Below are 22,571 nucleotides of genomic sequence, written 5' to 3' on the forward strand. Positions count from 1 at the left end.
AAATGCACACAGACTGAACAAATTAGAATATTTCATAAGACCAATTCCATTTTTTTTAGTGAATTGTTGGCCTTCTGGAAAGTATGTTAATTTACTGTACATGTACTCAGTACTTGCTAGAGGCTCCTTGTGCTTTAATTACTGCCTCAATTTGGCGTGGCATGGAGGTGATCAGTTTATGGCACTGCTCAGGTGGTCTTGAAGCCCAGGTTTATTTGACAGTGGCCTTCACATAATCTGCATTGTTTGGAAATACAAAACTTGCTCTCATCTGAAAAGAGGACTTTGGACTACTGGACAATAGTCCAATCCTTCTTCTCCTTAGCCCAGGTAAGAGGCCTCAGGAGTGGCTAAGCAAGAAGAATATGACACATGTATCCAAATTCCTTGACACGTGTGTGGAGGCTCTTGATGCCTTGACCCCAGCCTCAGTCCATTCCTTTTGAAGTTCGCTCAAATTCTTGAATCCAGTTTGCTTGACAATCCTCATAAGGCTGCGGTTCTCTCGGTTGATTGTGCATCTTTTTCTTCCACACTTTTTCCTTCCAGTCAACTTTCTGTTAACATGCTTGGATACAGCACTCTGTGAAGCTTCTTTTTTCTTTGTTTGTGGCTTACCCTCCTTGTGAAGGGTGTCAATGATTGTCTTCTGGATAACTGTCAGATCAGCAGTCTTCCCCATGATTGTGTAGCCTAGTGAACCAAACTGAGAGACCATTTTGAAGGCTCAGGAAACCTTTGCAGGTGTTTTGAGTTAATTAGCTGATTGGCATGTGACCATATTCTAATTTGTTGAGATTAGTTGTTGAGACAAGGCAACTGGCATCTGGTCCTGTGATTCAACCATAATGGGAGCAACAAATAAATTAACTTTTCCACAACATTTTAATTTACTGAGATGCACCTGTATTCCCTTTTTTTCTATTTCTCTCATCTTGTACAAAACAAAGGCAAAAAATATTATTTTTTTCTCTTTTTTATTGGTTCACTTAAATCATATTTGTTGTTGTTGAAATGCATTTCAAATATGTACATACGCCAAACTAGTCTTTATGTGGAATGTGGGAGCTTTTATGTATTACAGTGTTGTGCATAAGAAATATAAAAATCATATACATTTTTACCGTTATCACTGATGGTCCGGCGAATGAGTTTCAATTTCTCAGTAATTATCTTATCTTCTGCAGCGAGTTGGATTGTACTTGCATCTATGACGTAAACTAGGCAGAAGGCTTGATCAGACAGTGAAAGGTTTTCATTGTAATGCTCATCGTCGCTAGTGAGGGATTTCTCCTCGAACTAGTTTTATGAAATAAAAACAAAATATAAAAATTGGAATATATTGTGCACATTCAAATGTTAATTTTTAATCAAATGAATGTAGTCAATGGGATAGTTCACCCCAAAATAAATTTTTTCATCGTTTACTCATGCTCAAGTTGTGCCAAACTTGTGTGAGTTTCTTTCTTCTGTTAAATACAACAGGAAATATTCGGAAGAATGTGTACCATGTTTTTAGCATTCTAGTCAATGGCTGCCAGCAACTGTTTGGTTACCAGCATTCTTCAAAATATCTTCTTTTGTGAATTTTCATTTTTGGGTGAATGATCCCTTTAACTTTTAATTGAATGTCTTACTTTATATCCCTCCTTCACATGTCCATATATGCTGTGGACAATGTCATCTGGTTGACACTCAGATATTTTTTCAGGTTCTAAACCTTTTATGTCACAGAATTCAAAAGGCAAATCTGCATCTGCACTTCTGATGCGGTATGTTCTCAGCTGTAAGAAAAAAAAAGACAGAGACAAATGGCAATATATATTTTTAAATATCACACAATACGTATGATGTATACAAATGTCTGGGTTGGTTGATGATTTGTCTATATTTCTTAGAATCACATTCCTACAGTCTTTGCAGCTATTGTGTGTGCTATACAGAAGTCAAATAATGCTTACTCTTGTTGTGAAACTGCGAGTGGGGCCTGATTTTGAAGCATCAGCTAGTGCTTCATTAACTATTTTTCCTTGAAAGGCACTAAGGACAGAGTTAATAAAGCTGGACTTCCCTGCTCCAATTTGTCCAGCCAACAGGATCTTGATGTTTGTCACATCTGGATTACTCGGAGTAAACTTTTCTAGACGTTCTTTCAGCGCTTCCTTCTGTCTACAAAAGACAGGAGACAAAATTTTCTGCAAATATCTGCACACTTAATAAATAAAAATAATATATAATAAATGAAGAAGAAAAAAAAAACATTTGGATCTTTCTGTTTGAGAATTATTTTTTGGGAGTTATTTATTCAGCCAATATGTACTATTTTAGTAAATTTACAAAAAAAAAAAAATGATATATATATATATGTAGCTTACCTAGGTAAGCTGTTTATGTGGCTTACCTCCAGTCAAATGTTCTCCATGCTTCATCCAGTACTGTGAAGAAAAACAAAATACATAAAGACCAAATAAACAATTCAGTTTAACAATAAATTGGTATTATATCAGTCTCTGAGTCTGAGAATGTATCTATCCCATCTAACAGATCATTCTCAGATCGTTGGCTAACATTCTGACAAGGATCTCTCAAACTTAAAAATGTACTTATAGTAACATTAATATAACCTTTGTTCAAAGTTTTTGGCTTTAATAATGTTTTAAAAACGTTCATGCATAAACTTTATGCATCATTTATGAAACTGATTTTCAGAGATCTTTTAGTTTAGTGTCTTGTAACTTTTTTTAAAGGGATCATATGATATGATTTAATATTCATGGGAGTATTACAAGTTTTTGGTGCCTAAAGAAGATCTGTGAAGTTGCAAAGACTAAAGTGTCAAATACAAAGAGATATTCTTTATAAAAGTTAAGCCTAGTCGTTGTGTCAAGACTGTACTGCGCATTTTACAGAGGATGAGGACTGTTTCCTGGAAGAATAGCCTACAATGCAGGTGTCAGTTTCTATAAAGTGGGGCAATTCCAACTTTGTAAGGACAATCTGGCGCTCCTGACTCACAGTCTGTAAGTACATTTACATGTGTAAAAGATTTGCCACTGATGATTGAAAAGCGAGTTTTAAGCAGTGTAGAGTAGTTCTACCAGAAATACTCGGGAGATAGAGGAATGTACGAAGCATACATTTATTGACAGCTCAGCGAGCACAATTATAAATTTCTTTGGCGGAAGGCCCCGTCCATGGTTCGTAATCCGAGGGTAGCGAATCTGCATTTCCTGCCTGAAGACGAAGGCAGGGGCGCAGCAGACCCCCCCTGGAAGGTAAGGACAGGACCATCCTGGTGGTGGTGGGGAGGGTGGAGGTTGTTGTCGCGTTGGCATCTGCGAACTCAAACATGTGAAAGTACGATCTTTTATACAGGAGTATAAAGACGTGATTGGATAATGATGAAGGTAATTAATGACAAAGTGATTGAGTCTTCCTGGCAGAACTTAGGCTAAAGCTTCCATTTCTTGTTGTTAGTCGTTTCTCAGATCACAAAGGGAGACATGTTTATATGTTTACGCAGCGCAATATGCAATGCAATGCGTAAAGACAGTATAAGTCATTATAATAAGTAATTATGTCCCCACTGGATGCAACACAAGCCTCGTTTATAATGGATTTTATTGGTTTTGTTCCGTCCTGTCAGGACACATCATCACAGTATGGTGAGGTGCGTAACAGTAAGCCGACGCCCTTTCTGTCACACCGCTTCTGTATATAACATTCATTAGATAATTTATGTGAGTGTAATTATCATTACAATACTTTATTTAGTTGCTATTATTTTATTTGTTTATTTCTATTTCAGAACCACAACCATATGATATACTGCTAAAGAAATTCAGTCCTTGCCTGGTCACTGTATTCTAATAACAGACACCTGAGAGTGACTACAGGATCCAAGCAGACCCAATAATGTCATTCAAACACACTTTTAAATGCAGTCTATTCATTCAGAACATTGTAAGTTAATTTTGTTAAACTGATGCATTTTATGAATTTATCAAATTTGATTAAATAGATTTAAAATGTAAATAAGTTAAAAGATGTATATCAGTTATCATAGTCAGAAACAATCCCATTATTCAATGCAGTACTGACCTCCAGCTGGTTTTGATTCACCTGATCCCATTTGCAATCTTTTGTTGTGCTAACAGAGTTATAAGAAGAATCACAGAACTATCTTTACTGTCTTGTACTGCTGAAGGATGTGCAGGTGTGATGTGAAAGCAGCTCTCATTAGAAGGTATATTTATACGTGCAGGTCTAACTTTCAGTTTCACCATAAATAACAGATTGGAAAGGAAAATGTTTGTGCTCTCCAGTTGTTTCAGAGGCAGGCCCGGACTGGCCATCCTGAGCACACAGAGAATTCCCCGTTTCCTGGCATCTCATTTGACCTGCTGCCCAGTTTTACTTTTTTATTTTTTATTTTTTGTTATATCATTATTATTTTATATTATTGCATGCCACATGCACCAACGTGATCATTGCCGAGTTTGACATTCGATAATAAATTGATATTAAATCACAAATCAGTTGATTCTGCTCCCATCAAACGGTTTAAAACAGCATAATCAATATTGTGTGGCACTCAAATGACCAGAAGCAGCAGTGAAATATAGCGAAATTACTGATAATCAAGTGCAGGTCAGTTTCATCTGTAAATAGGCTACTGTATTTTTGTCTTAGTTTAGTTAAGTATTAAACTGCAAGCAAATGTTAGTAGCAAAATCAGTAGCATTCCATTATTACATTAAAGGAGATCATTATTATCTATTGTAAAGGTGCATTGATATATTTCGCAGACAGATGTTCTCATCAAATTATAGTAAAGGATGGAGCTAGTGCAGACAACACTACGAAAATATGAGACATAATAATACAATAACGTGTTCAGTATTATTTTTTTATAAACATATTGTACTAATTTAGACATTTAGACATTAGCTCCAATCCCAATTAAACACATCTGAACAAGCTAATCAAGGTGTGTTGAGGCAAGTTGGAGCTAAACTCTACAGGACTGCTGATCTCCAAAACCGAGTTGCGACACCCCTGTTGTATAGGATGCCCTGGATGAGTGTAAGATTTCGCAATCCAACCCTACTGTAGTGAAAACTGTTAACCAGAACACCAAAATAAAAAAAATAAATAAATAAAAATAATTTCACCTCTGACTTGTGCACAAAGTTTAGTTTATAATCAGTCAGCTCTGAGTGTTCAAATAGAAAGTAATTACATTGCCATTAAACTGCATATTTTCATAAAGCACATGACCATAAGGGTGTTCTCCTCATGTGTCCTAACATGCATAGCTATTGCGAATATACCTGTTGATCTGATTTATTGACTGGTAACTGTTGAGGCCCACTTATTAAAAAGTAACGAAAGACATAATATTTTATACACAAGAAGATACTCTTTTCCAGGTTTAAGACATTTTAATCTTTTCATTTCTCAGCTTTTAATTTAAACATCTGATTATGATCTGATCTGCACTCAGCTTATAATAGAAAGGGATTTATTTCTAGATTTATGTGATGCTATTTTTTTTTTTTATACATTGTTCTTTAAAAATACTAGAAATTGGCTGATGAACACAGACAAATCTTACTGTAATCGTGAATTTATTTGGATCCATGTTTCATGTCAGTGTTTCTCTCTCTCTTTGTTGTGATTCTGGACTTCCTCACATATTATTTTGTACATCCATCAAAACTCGTGTTTTCTGATCCGGATTTGATTCTCGTTTTGGCTGAAAGAATAGCATTAGTGAGAAGGGAGAGAGGAAACTTTAGTGGAAAGTTAATAGAAAAAAGAAAGATTTTTTTTCTGCTTTCTGTTTGAATATATTTTACAATTTAATTTGTTCCTGTGATCAAAGCTACATTTTCAGCATTATTACTCCAGTCTTACTCCAAGTGTAACAATATACACTATACCATTCAAAAGCTTAGAGTCGGTATATAAAGAAATTAAAGCTTTTATTTAGCACACACGTGATGATAAATACAATAATCATGTTACAAATTATGCTGTTCTTTCAATTCATCAAAAAATATATATTGTCAGCTCTTTTTTTTTTCAAATTAAAAATAATAATAATAATAGAAATAATAAAACATTTTTACAGTAGCAAATCAGAACATTAGAAGAATTTCGGAAGGATCGTGTGACTGGAGTAATGATGCTAAAAACTCAGCTTTGAAAGTCAGCTTTGATTGTTCCTGATAAACGGTTAAACTGCACTCGCAAGCAGTGGTGTCAAAAGTATTGGCATTCATTACTCAAGTAGAAGTATAGATACTAGGGTTTAAAAATACTTTTGTAGAAGTTGAAGTATCAACTCAAGCTTTTTACTAAAGTAAAAGTGTAAAAGTACTGGTTTAAAAAAACTACTTAAAGTATAAAAGTAAAAGTAATGTAAGGTAAAAAATGCCATTAAGAACAAAAGCTTGGGCCGTGCCACAGGGGCCTAATGTGCACTACCCCACCTCCTCAAAAAAACATTTTTCTAAAGGCCATAATGACTATAATGTTATATTAAAATGTTCATGTTGAAAAATTTGGGATGCACTAGGCTACCTGTTTCAGCCGCATATATGCCCATTGAAAATGAACGCATTTTAGTACAATGCAAATACATTAAAGGACTAGAGATATGATGACTAGTTGCCAATAAGTATTGTTATGGTGCAAAAAGTCAAACTTCAGAGGCATGTCATCAATAACCTTTAATGTAATGTAAATGTACATCCAAGCTTAGCTGCAGGAATCTGTGAGGGCAATGGACAAGAACATTGGTGCAGGCTTAGTAACAATTACCCTTGTATGGTTGTCTATGTACAATAAACATTATAGTGCTGTCAAAATGAATGATTAATCCAAGTGATTAATCAAAAACTAAAAATGAAAAATAACTCATAATCCTGATACCTTCTTGATTGATAGCTTCTTGTATTCGGTACATACATCTGCTATGTCCAGTGTTCAGGGGGTAACGAGTTACAAAGTTGGTATAGCCTACTTATCACAACATTGTCAATCGCGTCATCAATCGCAAACGATAATTTATTAAAACATCTCGCTACCGAACTACCTACAGCAGCTTAATTTGTTGAGGACAAAGAGAAAGCACCCATTTAGTAAATGAGCCAGTGAGAAATAATATCTTTTAAGTAGGGTCCAGTGCCTTTTCGATACTTTTAAAACGGTACCTGCGCCTAAACGGTGCCTGAACCGATATAAAAAAAAAAAAGAACCTAAAAAAAAACCTATGGATAACTTTAGAGAACATTACAAATATTTAAAATAAATCCAAAGCTTTCACCTTGAAAAAAAACTGTAAGATACTGGAGACAATAAAGACAGCGAGTGTAACTGCACGATAGCTGATTTTACTGCAGAGCACAGCAACTCAAGCTGATCTGTGTACAAAAAGCACAGGCGCTGACAACGTAACAGCAATACATTACATACGTAACACAAAACATTACATCTCCCCTTCTTCAACTTAGTTGGAGAGAAACCATGTATAGATAGCAGACTAAATAACTGAAAGTTTCTAAACCAATTTAAATGGTAGAATAATAAAATTAAACAAAGGTACCACACTTGACATACTTATTTAACTATTCAGAAACAACTTGTTAATTACCAACAATTGAATGCTATCAACAAAACAGTTAGGCCTACTGGATTATTTCACTCATGGGTTAATGGGCTACAAATTCAGTCTTTCAGGAGGCTTAACCACTCTGCCATGCTTAGTGATGTAGGGCAGACAGGGCTGAGGTTTATCCACATTCAGGGGTTCCTTAGAAGGTGATGCTGAAGTCCCCAATAGGGGAGGAATCAGTTCCTCTTGTTCTGGAAGAGCATCAGGCAACTCCTCCCAAGGCTCATTTTGCATGAGGTGACGGGACTGATTTGCTCTTGCAGTGCTTTTGCGAAGGTGCTGACTGTTCCGGCGGAACTCCACACCACCAGAGTTGACGATGTAAGACTTGGGTGTGCTGCTGTGACGCTGGACAACAACAGCTGGAGACCATTTGGCATGACCGGGGTAGGGCTGCATTTTGACTTCTTCGCCTGGCACCAGCGTAGGGCGAGTGTGCATCGTCCTGCCCATGTCATAGTAGTACTTCTGGGAAGCTTTGGACCTGTTGAGCAGGTGTCTTATTTTCAAAGAGTTGTAGACTTTGGGATAAGCGGCTGTTGAGCTGTAGGGAGTTTGTTTCTGGGTCTTCTGCCCATGAGCAGCTGCGTTAGGGACAACTCTACTGTCTCTAGGGGTCCAACAATGCCAAATGTCTGTCTGGTGCTTTGTTCCAAAGCCTTTTCACCATTTGTACTGCACGCTCGGCTTCTCCATTTGAGTTAGGTGTGTGAGGTGATGATGTAAGATGTGATATGCCATAGCTCTCACAAAAATCTCTGAATTCCTCTGACACATACTGGGGGCCATTGTCTGTTCGTAGGACAGTAGGAATCCCATGACGACTGAACTGTGATTTCAATATTTCAATGGCAGTACGAATTCTATGATCTTTAAGCTCGACCACTTCAATGTATTTTGAAAAGTAATCCACGAGAAGAATGAAATGTTTGCCATCAAATTCAAAGATGTCTGAGGCCACTAGCTCAAATGGCAGTTCTGGGGTTTCAGTTGGCTTTAGAGGCAATCTTTGTAGTTTGTTTTGTAACTCTGCACATTTGCTGCAATTCTTCACCACCTCCTCTATCTCTGCGCTTATGCCTGGCCAGTAGAGCACTTCCCGCGCTCTCTGCTTGCTTTTCACAATCCCTAAATGAGACTGGTGTATGAGTTTTAACATGTGCTGTCTCATGGTGGGTGGTATTACCATACGCAGCCCTTTGTACACCACTCCATCACATATGGTCAGTTGGCTTTTTGAGTCCCAATATGGCTGAACAGTAGTTGGGGCGTCTCTCCTGTGCTCTGGCCAACTTTGCTGGATGATGTGTTGTAAAGTGCTCAGCTCTTTTTTTGTGCATTCCTGTGGCTCAGCATACTTCTCTTCACTTACAGCTACATAGTTCAGCATGGATACACACTCCAAATGTTCAAATTCTGGAGTATTGTGTGACAGTTGCGCCCTGGAAAGTGTGTCAGACAGCTCCATATCTTTCCCTTTCCTGTACCTGACAGTCAAATCATACCATTGGATGCGCAGGCGCATCCTCTGTATGCGCATGGGGGTGGCAAGCAGTGATTTCTTAAAGATGTCCTCCAGTGGTTTGTGGTCATTATACACAGTGACCGACTTTCCAAAGATGTAGTGATGAAATTTTGTGCATGCATGGACGATAGAAAGCATTTCCTTTTCTATTTGTGCATAGCGGGTCTTGGCGTCGGTCATAGACCTGGAAGAGAATGCAACAGGGTGATCGTCCTGCAAAAGCACAGCACCTAATCCACTGCTGCTTGCATCACAGAAAATTTCAACTGGCCCTGATTGGTCAAAGTACTTCAGTACGGAGGATGTGAACACAGTTCTTTGAGCCTTGCAAAAGCTCTTTTCTGAGCATTTTGCCACGCAAACTCCACATTACTTTTCAGGAGCTGACGCAGTGGTGCATCTTCTTCTCTGAGATTTGGTATGAATTTTGACAAATAAGTCACAAACCCCAAAAATCTGCGAACCCCTTCCTTGTCAAGGGGTTCTGGCATTCCCCTGACTGCTTGGACTTTGGCTGGGTCAGGCTTTACACCTTCTGCAGTGAGTAAATGGCCAATATAAGGGACTTGGCTCTGCCGAATGCGACACTTATTGAAATTAAGCTACAGGTTGTAGCTTGTTGCTCTCTCGATGACTTTGCATAGGATTTCATCGTGCATCTTCACAGTGGGGGCCGCAATCAAGATGACATCCATAATGGCCACTGCTCCCGTAATGCCCTCCAGCATGCCATCCATGATCCTCTGATAGATCTCAGGAGCACATTTAATTCCAAACGGTAGCCTCAACCACCTAAACCTACCAATGGGTGTATTAAAGGTTGTTAGGAATGATGATTCCTCATCTAACTCTATCTGGAGGAAACCCGACTTGGCATCGAGGACTGAGAATATACGTGCTCCAGGCATAGATGACACAATTTCTTCAATGGTGCGCATGGGGTAATGTTCTCTTTTAATTACCTTATTTAAATTGCTGGGGTCTATGCAAATTCTTAACTTGTCTCCCCGAGAGACTGCCACCATTGAACTGACCCACTCAGTGGGCTGCTCGACTTTTTTTATATAGCCATTTTCCTCCATTTCATGACAATCTATCTTTTGAGTGCAGCTGGCTGTCTGCGCACAGGGTGGACAACACCTTTAGCCTTGGACTCTACTTTGATTGTGTAATTCCCTGGTAGAGTCCCCGTGGTCCGTATTAGCTCAGGAAAGTCACGAATGCCTTGAGGAACAATGTCTTGTTCGAGAATGCCCTCCACAGGTGAGTCAGCCTCAACTTTCGCAACATTTTGTATAGAGTTCAGCCTTGCTATCAAACCCAAAGCTTCAGCCGTGGCCCCGCTGAGCACACTTTCCTGTGCAATATCCACAATTTCAAACTCTGTATCAGTGACACACTGTTTATAGTGCACTGATAAATCTAAAGCAGCGACTGGTTTGAGCTTATGATTAGAGTAGGAGCGCAACAGCTTGTTAGAACGCTTTAATTCACCCATGTGCACAAGTTGCTGGTAGCTGTCAAGAGTCAGTGTGTTACACTTGGCACCAGTATCTATCTTGAACTGGACTCTCAGTGAAAGTATCATCAAATGCACGGACCATTTGTCCACAGTTAATGAAGCTGCTGGATGGACGTCTGTTAGGCTAATGTTCAGTATTTCATCATCAGACTCCTCCAGCGCTTCAACATTCAGTGTGTGAACAGCACGTTTACGGCACACTGCCATCCAGTGGTTGGGCTTGTGGCAGTAAGAGCACGTTGAGCCCTTGGCTGGGCATTTGCCCTCGTTCCATTTGTGATCGGGATGTTTACCGCAGCTAGCACAGAAAGCTGATGGTTTTGACTGAGTGAACTTGCGATCTGGATAGTGTGTTTTTCTGCTTTGGCCAGAAGGCTTAGGTTGAACACGTTCTGCAACAGTGGACACTTGAGAGCATGTGACATCATCTCTGACTATTTTCAATTGTTTCTGAGACATCTCATATTGTTGAGGGATTTCAATAGCCTTGGCTAGTGTCAATTCCTCTCCTTTGTCTAAGTCTCTCTTGCACTTGTTTTTCACGCACACCCGCGATAATTGCGTCAATCAACATGTCGTCAGGGTCTGCATATGCGCAATCCATTAACAGTAGCCGTAGTTTTTTAACGAAATGGTCGAAACTGTCACTTATGTCTTGTTTCCTCTGCTTAAAACGATGGCGAGCTATCCTCTTATTCTTCTTTGGTCTGATATATTTCTCAAATTTGTCTAACACCTTTTGGGGATTCTCTTTCTCACCTTCAGCCCAGTTGAGCGTTTAGTAAATTTCTCCGCCTTGACCGCCTATCCACGTACCCAGCCAGCCGGCTTGCTGCTTTGCAGTTAGGTCAGATAGTGGTCCATCAAAAACAAACGTGACATGGCTCTGAAAACGGTTGAATTCCTGGTATAAATCTGCAGCCTCCCAGTCAATCTTTGGGTGCTCAAATTGTGGGGAAGCCATGTTACACTTCTGACACCATGTAAGATACTGGAGACAATAAAGACAGCGAGTGTAACTGCACGATAGCTGATTTTACTGCAGAGCACGGAATTGCAACTCAAGCTGATCTGTGTACAAAAAGCACAGGTGCTGACAACGTAACAGCGCGCTCTAGTGGCGACACAATACATTACACAAACCAATAGGGTGTCGGAATGGTATATGTTTATACTTCTCATCCAACCACAATCAAGTTCACTCCATCCGGATGGTGCGATTTATCTGGATTGTTTTTTTTTTTTTTTTGAATGATGTATCAAATATTTACAACAATTAAAATGAGTGCACTTTTTACATTACACAGGGAGTGGAAAAAATAAACCTCAAAGCTTTCGATGTAGAATATAAAAACCTCATGAACATCTGACTTAACTGACAACATAAACAAGATTGTTACAACCATTAAGAATATTTAAATGTTTTTTCTGAATACAAATCTTACAAATAAATGTTGTATTCAACATTATTATATTTTAATCCAGGAATCAGAAGAAAAAATATACAATTATATTTTGCATACAAATGCAGGATTTTAAGGCAGTTTTGTACCTGATATATTATTTTCATTACAGTTCAGCAGAATTTCTTCTTGTTTTGATAAATGAGTATAAATTAAATTCTGTACAACAAATATTACAATGTATAGTTACAATTGTATTTTACAACTGTATTTTTTTATAATACAGTAGGCAACTAAGAATTGTTGGATGGAATCTGCTTATTTGTAATGAAAATAATGTAAACATGCAAATAAAGTCTTAAAATAAGCTTAATTTTCCTGCACCTGCAGAGTCTCCCAAGGAAACCCACAAGAGATGGGTGGAAAAGACAATAATCTGACTGATTATAATAATTTGATCGTTAACTAGTCACATAAAAACAATATTTTTATTTACAGTAACAATGTAAAAGAAAATATTATATTGTATACACATAAATATCCATGCAGGATATATATAAAATAGATTTAATCTATACACGATATACTCTTAATATATAAAAATAAATTGTATTTATATATAATGAAAGATAAAGTAAAAATTTTTATTCTTTTTTTTTATATTCTAAATAAATATCCAAATTCCATTCTAATAATTCAAATAACATGCTTATCATTTGAAAGCATTTTGACAGAACAGTATACATCACTGCTGAAAGATCCTTGACTAGTATTGGAAGCATGGGTGACTGCTTTTTGACCAGTAAGACTTTATTTTCTCTCTGTTAGTTCATTTTTTTACAGTGTGGAATGGGACAGAGATGGAATGGTAAAGCCACCTTATATAGGTGACCATTCTTTAAATTCACCATGGCAACAACAACAGATGCTCACATTACAACTGAATCCTCACAAAACAAGAAGTTCTGTTTGTTAGATTCTGAAGGATTTCTCATATTCTCTCACACACACCTGCCATAATAATATGTTCTTGTCATTAGTCATGTCAATAATTATACAAATATTCAGGTATTGTTGCTCCTACAATCACTCATTTCCAGATCTCAGTGTTAAATGTTAAGATAGTTTAGGCTTTTACTACCTTTTTTGTACTAGCATCAGTATTGGTGACATATTTTCTCTGTTGTTATGATAACAAGAAAGCTTTTAGGTTCAATCATGAAAACATTTGATCATTAACAGAAAAAGGGCAGTGTAGCAGCACAACAATTTCATATTTATATATCTTAAATATTGGCTATAACCTGTACTATGTTGTAAACAGAATCTGCCTTGATTCAGATGATGCTATACTTTTGGTCATTTAATATTCATTCAAATCTAAATGCTATTATTGCTGGTTTTTGTCCTAAAAACTCATTTGTTAGAAGCACCACGCCTCTGCCTTGCATTAGCAGAACGCACAATCTGATCAAATGCCTTAAGAATCAAAACATCAACATCATCATTTGTGTTGATCTCATCATGATAGTTCTTCACTGGGAAGATGTAGCTCACTGGAACACCTACTGTGGCATTGCACAACTCCATCTGGACAGAAACACAATGTAAAATTGTTTGTAAAACTATAGAAAACATGCAACATGTAGATGATTAAATTTACATATAGTACCCTCTCCTTGATCTTCTTGCTTCTGTAGACCATCTTTAGATCATTTTTGACCAGAGGACATGCTTCATCCACTTTAGACATGACAATCACTTGAGGAATCCCTGCAATGAGAAAGATGAAAGTATTTTAATCTGAATGATACAAATCTAAATCTTGTAATTTATTCCTGCGTTTTCCATTTTTCTCATCTTGCTAAAAAAACAAAACAAAAACAAAAGGCAAATAAAATTACATTTTTATTGGTTCACTTAAAGCATCTTTATCTATTGTTTAAATGTATTTCAAAGATGCACACATGCTAAACTAGTTTCCATGTGGAATGTAGGAACTTTTATTTATTACAATGTTGTGCATAAGAAATATAAAAATCATAGAAAGTTTTACCTTTATGACTGATGGTCTGGCGAATGAGCCTTAGTTTTTTTGAAATTATCTTATCATCTGCAGCGAGATGGATTGTACTTCCATCTATGACGTAAACTAGGCAGAAGGCTTGATCAGACAGTGAAGGGTTTTGATTGTAATGTTCATCGTCGCTAGTGAGAGGTTTCTCCTTGAACTAGGTTCATGAAATAAAAACAAAATATGTAAATGTGACAGATATTGCAAATATTAAATTAAATAAATTGTAGTTAAAGGGATAGTTCACCCCCCCCCCAAAATAAAAAAATAAAAAAATAAAAAAAAGATTTCATCATTTACTCAAGCTCAAGTTGTTCCAAATCTGTATGCATTTCTTTCTTCTGTTAAATACAATAGGAAATATTTAGAAGATTGTTTAACACGTTTTTCACATTCTAGTCAATGGCTGCCAGGAACTGTTTGGTTAACATAATTCTTCAAAATATCTTCTTTTGTAAATTTTCATTTTTGGTTGAGGGATCCCTTTAACTTTTTATTAAATGTCTTACTTCATATTCTTCCTTCACATGTCCATATATGCTGTTCACAATGTCATCTATTTGACTCTTAGATATGTTGTCAGGTTCTAAACCTTTAATGTCACATAATTCAAAAGGAAATTCTGCATCTGCACTTCTGATGCGGTATGTTCTCAGCTGTAAACAAAGAAAGAGAAAAATGGCAACATATATATTTTTAAATATCACACAATGCTTATAATTTTAAACAAATGTCTGGTTTGGTTGATGATTTGTCTATATTTTCTTGAATAATATTCCTACAGTCTTAAAGGGATAGTTCACCCAAAAATCAAAATTATGTCATTAATAACTCACCCTTATTTCGTTCCAAACCCGCGAGACCTCCGTTTATCTTTGAAACACAGTTTAAGATATTTTAGATTTAGTTCGAGAGCTCTCAGTCCCTCCATTGAAACTGTGTGAACGGTATACTGTCCGTGTCCAGAAAGGTAAGAAAAACATCATCAAAGTAGTCCATGTGACATCAGAGGGTCAGTTAGAATTTTTTGAAGCATCGAAAATACATTTTGGTCCAAAAATAGCAAAAACTACTTCTCTTCCGTGTCTGTTGTGAGAGAGTTCAAAACAAAGCAGTTTGTGAATTCCGGTTCGCGAACAAATCATTAGATGTAACCAGATCTTTTTGAACCAGTTCACCAAATCGAACTGAATCGTTTTAAACGGTTTGCGTCTCCAATACGAATTAATCCACAAATGACTTAAGCTGTTAACTTTTTTAATGTGGCTGACACTCCCTCTGAGTTCAAACAAACCAATATCCCTGAGTAATTCATTTACTCAAACAGTACACTGACTGAACTGCTGTGAAGAGAGAACTGAAGACGCGTCCAATTCTAGAACCGAGGAGCTGATGATACTGCACATGTGTGATTCAGCGTGAAGCAGACCGACACACAGAGCGTCTGAACCGAACTGATTCTTTTGATGATTGATTCTGAAATTATTCTGTGCTAATGTTATGAGCGCGGGTAAACCGAAGGCTTGAATCAAGGGCAATCATCGCCAATGATGCTATTATGTCGAGCGCAAAAGAATCGGTGAACCGTTTTCTTCAACCAGTTTATTGAATCGAACTGTCTGAAAGAACTACTGGTGATTCGAAAACTGATGCAACCGGTCCTTGACTCGTGAACGAGTCAGTCTTTTGTTCGTTATCTGCCTCGGCTCAGTGTTCATCTTCAGTTCTCTCTTCACAGCAGTTCAGTCAGTGTACTGTTTCAGTACATGAATTACTCCGGGATATTGGTTTGTTTGAACTCAGAGGGAGTGTCAGCCACATTAAAAAAGTTAACAGCTTAAGTCATTTGTGGATTAATGCGTATTGGAGACGCGAACCGTTTAAAACGATTCAGTTCGATTTGGTGAACTGCTTCAAAAAGATCTGGTTACATCTAATGATTCAATCGCGAACCGGATATCACAAACTGCTTTGCTTTGAACTCTCTCTCACAACAGACACTGAAGAAAAGACAATGCTGAATAAAGTTTTATTTTTTTCCTTTTTTTGGACTAAGATGTATTTTCGATGCTTCAAAAAATTCTAACTGACCCTCTGATGTCACATGGACTACTTTGATGATGTTTTTATTACCTTTCTGGACATGGACAGTATACTGTGCACACAGTTTCAATGGAGGGACTGAGAGCTTTCGGACTAAATCTGAAATATCTTAAACTGTGTTCAAAAGATAAACGGAGGTCTCACGGGTTTGGAACGACATGAGGGTAAGTTATTAATGACATAATTTTGATTTTTGGGTGAACTATCCCTTTAACAGCTATCGCGTGTGCAAAACAGAAGTCAAATAATGCTTACTTTTGTTGTGAAACTGTGACTGGCGGCTGATTCTGAACCATCAGCTAGTGCTTCATTAACTATTTCTCCTTGAAAGACACCAAGGACAGAGTTAATAAAGCTGGACTTCCCGGCTCCAATTTGTCCAGCCACCAGGATCTTGATGTTTGTCACATCTGGATTACTCAGAGTAAACTTTTCTAGACGTTCTTTCAGCACTTCCTTCTGCCTACAAAAGATGAGAGACATAATTATCTGCACACTTAATTAATAAAAAAAATATATATAACATTTGGATCTTTTTGTTTGAGGTTTATTCATTCAGGCAATAAGTAATATTTTGTCAAATTTACACAATTTTTTAATTATTTTTTTTTTTATCTCAATTTTAAATACATTTGTAGTTTGATATTTTGAAACCAGATATACTTAATTTTATAATTCCAAACAAAAAGGAACACAGGCCTGCACACAATATCCTATACCTACAAAAAAAAAAAAAAAGAAAAAAAAAAAGAAATTCTATCAATCAGTTCCTCTTCAGGAACTCAAGCTCTGTCGGAAACGCTACGGGGTAACACGCTTAGTGTGAGCGACTCTGAATATCATGTGTAATCTGTCTTATGGAAGAGCATGATGTCATGGGCGGGGTGACGTAAACGACCAGGAAGCTATAAAGGCACATGCCGCGCAGCTGGCATCAGCTTCACATCATTCAGCAAGTGCTCGGTGTATGCATGTTATTCTGTTTTGTCAGTCTTATTTATTGTTGTTTGTCACTATTAGCTACCCAAAGAGTAAGCAATAGTCAAAGAGCAAAGCTAAGATGAGAAATCTGAAAGGCAAATCCAGATTGCATTTCAGATTGTCAGATACAGTCTGTGCACGGTCTGCCTGGGATCGAAGCACGCTGTTTCAGCTCTTGAAGCGTATCGATATCGAGTACCTCCTTTCAGCCTTGCACTCTCACCCCGCATATTAAATTATATAAACGATTGGTTGATTCTAGCTCAATCAGAGCACATGGCAGTTTGACATTGAGCTGTCGTTCTCGCTCACATGGGGGAGCGGGGTTTGAGACTGAACCCCAGAAAAGTGTACTTTCTCCAATTCAGAGAATAACCTATCTAGGGGTAGTGTGGGATTCGACCAAGATGCAGGCTCTTCTGTCCCCTGCTCAGATCGAGTCGATCCTCATGTCAGTCAAGAGAGTCAAAGAAGTCTAGTCACTCACTGTCAAACAATTTCAGAGATTGTTGGGTCTGATGGCAGCTGCGTCCAACGTGATACCTCTTGGCCTGCTGTACATGAGACCTGTACAATGGTGGCTCAAGATCAAGGGATTTTCCCTGAGAGGCAATCCACTTCGAACTATCAAGGTCACGCGGCGATGCCTCCGTGCCTTAGACATGTGGAAGAAACCTTGGTTCTTGAATCAGGGCCTGGTGCTGGGAGCTCCTTGTCGCCGTGTAATACTAGCAACGGATGTGTCTCTCACTGGCTGGGGTGCGGTCATAAGTGGCCATCCTGCCTGTGGTCTGTGGAGCGGTCGCCATCTGACATGGCATATCAATTGTCCAGAGATGCTAGCCGTTTATCGACTACTAAAATTCTTCCTCCCAGACCTGAGAGGTCACCATGTGTTGGTGCGCACCAACAACACATCGGTGGTCTCTTATATCAACCACCAGGGAGGTCTGCGTTCACACCCCTTGTACAAGCTGGCACACCAGATCCTTGTGTGGTCCCAGGGCAAACTCCTCTCACTCAGAGTAGTGTATATTTCTGGGAAGCTAAATATGGAAGCAGACATACTGTTGAGGCAGGGGCCAAGGCCCGGAGAATGGAAACTTCACTCCGAGGTGGTGAAGCAGATAGGGAGACTTTTTGGCAAAGCTCAAGTGGATGGAACGGCGTATGGCGGCCTCCAAGGCCTTCCTAGCAGGTGTATCCATGCTGGACATCTGTAACGCTGCGGGGTGGTCCATGCCCTCCACCTATGCAAGATTCTATGGCTTAGACATGCCAGTTACTCCAGGCGCTTCTGTTCTCTCATCCTAAGCTGTGCTCTTCGGATATACACTAGGCAGGGATTTGGTAGTCTGGCAGCATGGGCACATCGTTCCCCGTAGCGTTTTTTCGACGCAGCTCAAGTTCCTGAAGAGGAATGTCTCTAGGTTACGCATGTAACCATGGTTCCTCAAGGGAACGAAACGCTGCGTCTCGATGCCATACCCCCGGAACCCCTGCTGCCGCTTGCTGGTTCTTGAAGCCAAGTGGATATAACTGCAGACCGGAGATCTCCAAAATGGGGCATAAACTCCAAAAGTGGGAAGAACCTCCAAAATGGGGCAGGGTCTCCTTTCGCAAAGACTTTCACCGTTGGCTGTGACTTCAGACAATTGTTTCTGACTTACATTTCAAAATAAAACTTTATAAGTTAAACATTTATTTCTAGTTCATCAAAAATAAAACGTGCTATATAAATAAATGTTCTCCATCAGAGCAGAGCTTAAGGCTCGTGGCCAGTGGTGTTTGGACCCAAGTCTGAACCTATTTCCCGAACCTTGGTCCAAGCAATGGGGCCATCCTGAGGCACGAAATTCGCAGGCTAGGATGGGGTAGTGATGCTGGGTGTAACTAAAAAGTTGCCATTGTCCGGTGAGTCTCATATCGCATAAACTGTTTGTGTCCTGAACTTAATCTTTCTTTACCACACTATTCAGCGCCAGTCCCACCATTCAGTCAATTTTACTAGTTAAGGTAAGGTGTGGGGTAGGGAATAGTGGTTAGCATTTTTTGTGCATGCGTGTCATGCGCCTGTCTCTCAATGGGATGAAGCCACGTCCTATTTTTGGAGCTCCCACCCCGTTTTGGAGTTCCCGTCCCTATTTGAAGATCTCCAGGCTGCAGTTATACCCTTCTCCTTGAAGCTGATGCCAGTTCTGTGGCATGTGGTTTTATAGCTTCCTGGTCGCTTGCGTCACCCCACCGGTGACGTCACGCTCTTTCATAAGACACATTACACATGATATTCAGAGTCGCTCCGCTAAATGCGTTTCCCCGTAGCATTTTCGATGCAGCGTCCATGGTTACAACACTATGGTTACATGCGTAACCTAGAGACGTTTTTCAAAAACATAAATGGATTAAGAGGTCAGATATATTGCTATACAAATACAAAATTTACAGACAACTATCTATACGATATCATACAGTACATAGTGTAGAAATGCACTTTCCACATAACATTTGTATATGTAGCTTACCCCCAGTCAAATTGTCTCCATGCTTCATCCAGTTCTGTACAAAACAACAACATTCATATCAAATAAACAATTCAGTTTAACAATAAATTGTTAATATCTCAAGCTCTCAGAATGGAAAATAGAAAAAAATTGGAGACCGGTTTCTTGTAATACCATTAGTATAATTACTTAGAAATGATGTGGGATGAACTCTATCATGTATGACCAACACAAAGACACCGAAAGAGGGACGAAACAGCGTGGTATTAAAGCATTCGTGGCGTGATGACCTGTCATCTAAGTGGCTCAATGGACCGAGCTGCGTGACCACCTCGAGAGCCAGTGCGGCGCTGATCAGTTACAGCAGCGCATGTATAACATGATGAAGACAGTATTAAGTTATTACATTTATTTTTCTTACGTTTCTACTACATGTACATTTTTATGCTTTGAAGAGCTTCACATATTAAATATATAAGACTTAAATGTACAATAGTCCTTTTGAAGAACACATGCAGTTTTTAGTACGTACACACATTCATATAAATATACACATGCATATACATATATATACACACACACACACACACACACACACACACACACATATATATATATACTGTACATGGGATTTTTGTTATGTCTAATAAAGATAACTTTGTTATTTAACTTTAACTGGATTTAAATGGATGAGGATTATAAGGCTTTTCTCTACACTCCAAATTAAATAAATAAAATGTAATAATAATTGGGGACAGTGTATGTAAATTCAATATTATGTAGGACTATTTAGAATTTTGCACTGCATTGTGTTTTAGGTTTATCGGGAAACACATGGAAATTAACCACGTTTTTATTACACTAACCTTTTAACCATATATTTTTTGTTAAACTGAGGGTTAAAAAAAATCACGCCATGATGACAAGAACCCTTTCACTATTAATACAGTGCTGTTTTGTCCTGTGCTGTGTCTTTGGCTTCCCATATAGGTTGAGTGTACTTTTGAAACTTGAAGTGAAGTTTACCCTTAAACCACAACAACTAGCCTCTTTTCTATGCACGTGACAGTACGGCACAATGGAGTGCTGTTGTTTGCATCAGTCACAGTTAAAATTTGTGAATACTAGCTAAATACATTGTATGGATTATTTCTGTGAGTGTATTTATCATTACAATACTTTTTTGTTTGCTATTATTTGTTTATTTCTGTTTCAGAATCACACCCATTTTTGGAATGCAACACACTTATTTGGACATTGTATGCTCATACTGCTAAAGTTCAGTTAAATACTCCAAGTTCAGTCTGTATTCTAACAACAGACACCTGAGAGTGACTACAGCATCCAAGACTCGATTAAGTGATTCAAACAGACTTTTAAATGCAGTATTTGCATTCTGAATATTGTTAATAATAAGTAAATTTTGTTAAACTGATTAATTTGATGAATTCATGCATTTTAACAGATTAAGTTTTATTAAATAGATAGGAAATAGCCTTGGTAACTAAGTTAACAGATGCATCAGTTTTCGTAGTCAGAGACATTCCCATTAATCAATGCAGTAGGCCTACTTACCTCCAGTCTGTTTAGATGCACTTTTTCCCATTTGCAATCTTTTCTCATTTGAACACAGTAATACGAAGAATCACAGAACTATCTTTACTGATGTGCAGATGTGATGTGAAAGCAGCTCTCATCAGAGGGTATATTTATACATGCAGGTCTAACTTTCAGTTTCACTTTAAAAAACAAAAAAAAGTCAAATAAAATATTTGTGCTCTCCAATTGTTTCAGAGGCAGGTCTGGATTGGCCATTGGGAGCACCTGGAGAATTCCCAGTTTCCTGGCATCATGCAGAAATAATTTGGACAACAATCATGTGAACGCAATCATATTTTGTTGACAATCAACAAAATATTCAGATAAACAACTCTGAACATCACAAAACAAGCTACTTAAGTCATAAAAAAGCTATTTGTTGGTTGTCACAATTGTTGAGATTCATGCACTGATTATTGAAGTTTATATGAGTCAAAAAGACACAGCTCAAAATAATTTCAATGTAATGACTTAAAAATAATATCTGACTGTCATAACATCACAAGACTCTGGTAAATAATGCAAAAACTAAACCCTAACATAATCAGAAAAAAAAGACTCCTGATGAGATCAGGCAACTATATGATGATAAAATCATCAATAAGTAACCAACTTCAACTGATCAGACTGACTCAATACTTGCACTTGCGGTCTTTGCACTTGACTACATATATGACGGATTTCCTGTATCTGGTCCAAGCCTTCAAGTGAGCATGAAGACCACAAGTGTGTGTAGAACTTTTCATTACCTGATCGGACACAGTTTTAGTGTTGTAGAATTGAAAGTCTGTTCAATAGTACCTATGACAGATAACACAATTTTGTGGTGCTTCTAATTAAGTGACAAAAAGCAGTTGCATGTTGTACAAAATAATTGTCACCACTACTCATTTGGACCAATAAAACTTAACATACATTGGAAAGCTTTCCGTGACATCTCACAAGACATTGGCAAAAAGTCTAACAATTAATTTCAAAAATTTTAAATACACCTGACTCAACTCATTAGCTTATTAAAAGAAACTCCAGGAACTGAAATAAATGTGTCAGATAAGGGAGACATACAAAATGTGCAATGTTGGGGGGCGCCCAGGATCAGGGTTGAGGAACACTGAGATAGACAAAGCCTTTAATAGCGCTCCTCAGTGTGTATTTAGTGTGCGTTAGGGCACTGCAGTTTGG

The 22,571-nt window shown here is 38.0% G+C and overlaps 3 protein-coding genes across 3 annotated transcripts in view; 1 reads left to right on the forward strand and 2 right to left on the reverse strand.

Moving 5' to 3' along the window:
- The window catches only part of LOC127946564 (uncharacterized), a 321,463-nt gene that overhangs the window by 13,957 nt on the left and 284,935 nt on the right, over positions 1–22,571 (forward strand). The gene's annotated exons all lie outside the window — the stretch shown is intronic.
- Positions 1–22,571, reverse strand: part of LOC127946566 (interferon-induced protein 44) — a 43,342-nt gene that overhangs the window by 1,326 nt on the left and 19,445 nt on the right. The window lies entirely within an intron of this gene.
- On the reverse strand, positions 1,556–21,481 carry LOC127946568 (interferon-induced protein 44-like). The gene is made up of 4 exons (XM_052543237.1): positions 21,366–21,481; positions 19,812–19,845; positions 16,564–16,771; positions 1,556–1,784 (listed from the first exon to the last, which is right to left on the reverse strand). Exons 1-4 carry the CDS (start codon positions 21,394–21,396, stop codon positions 1,614–1,616), a joined length of 444 nt encoding a protein of 147 aa, XP_052399197.1. The 5' UTR covers positions 21,397–21,481; the 3' UTR covers positions 1,556–1,613.

This window comes from Carassius gibelio, chromosome A24 (genome assembly GCF_023724105.1).
Source record: "Carassius gibelio isolate Cgi1373 ecotype wild population from Czech Republic chromosome A24, carGib1.2-hapl.c, whole genome shotgun sequence".
NCBI classification, from domain to species: domain Eukaryota; kingdom Metazoa; phylum Chordata; class Actinopteri; order Cypriniformes; family Cyprinidae; genus Carassius; species Carassius gibelio.

What these genes read in the sequence shown, in the direction of transcription:
- LOC127946568 (XM_052543237.1), bottom strand. Translation starts at nt 21,396, where the DNA reads ATGGGAAAAAGTGCATCTAAACAGACTGGAG. An exon ending in TGCATCTAAACAGACTGGAG is followed by an intron (nt 19,846 to 21,365) that starts GTAAGTAGGCCT and finishes TGTTTTGTACAG; the next exon opens with AACTGGATGAAGCATGGAGA. An exon ending in TGGAGACAATTTGACTGGGG is followed by an intron (nt 16,772 to 19,811) that starts GTAAGCTACATA and finishes CATCTTTTGTAG; the next exon opens with GCAGAAGGAAGTGCTGAAAG.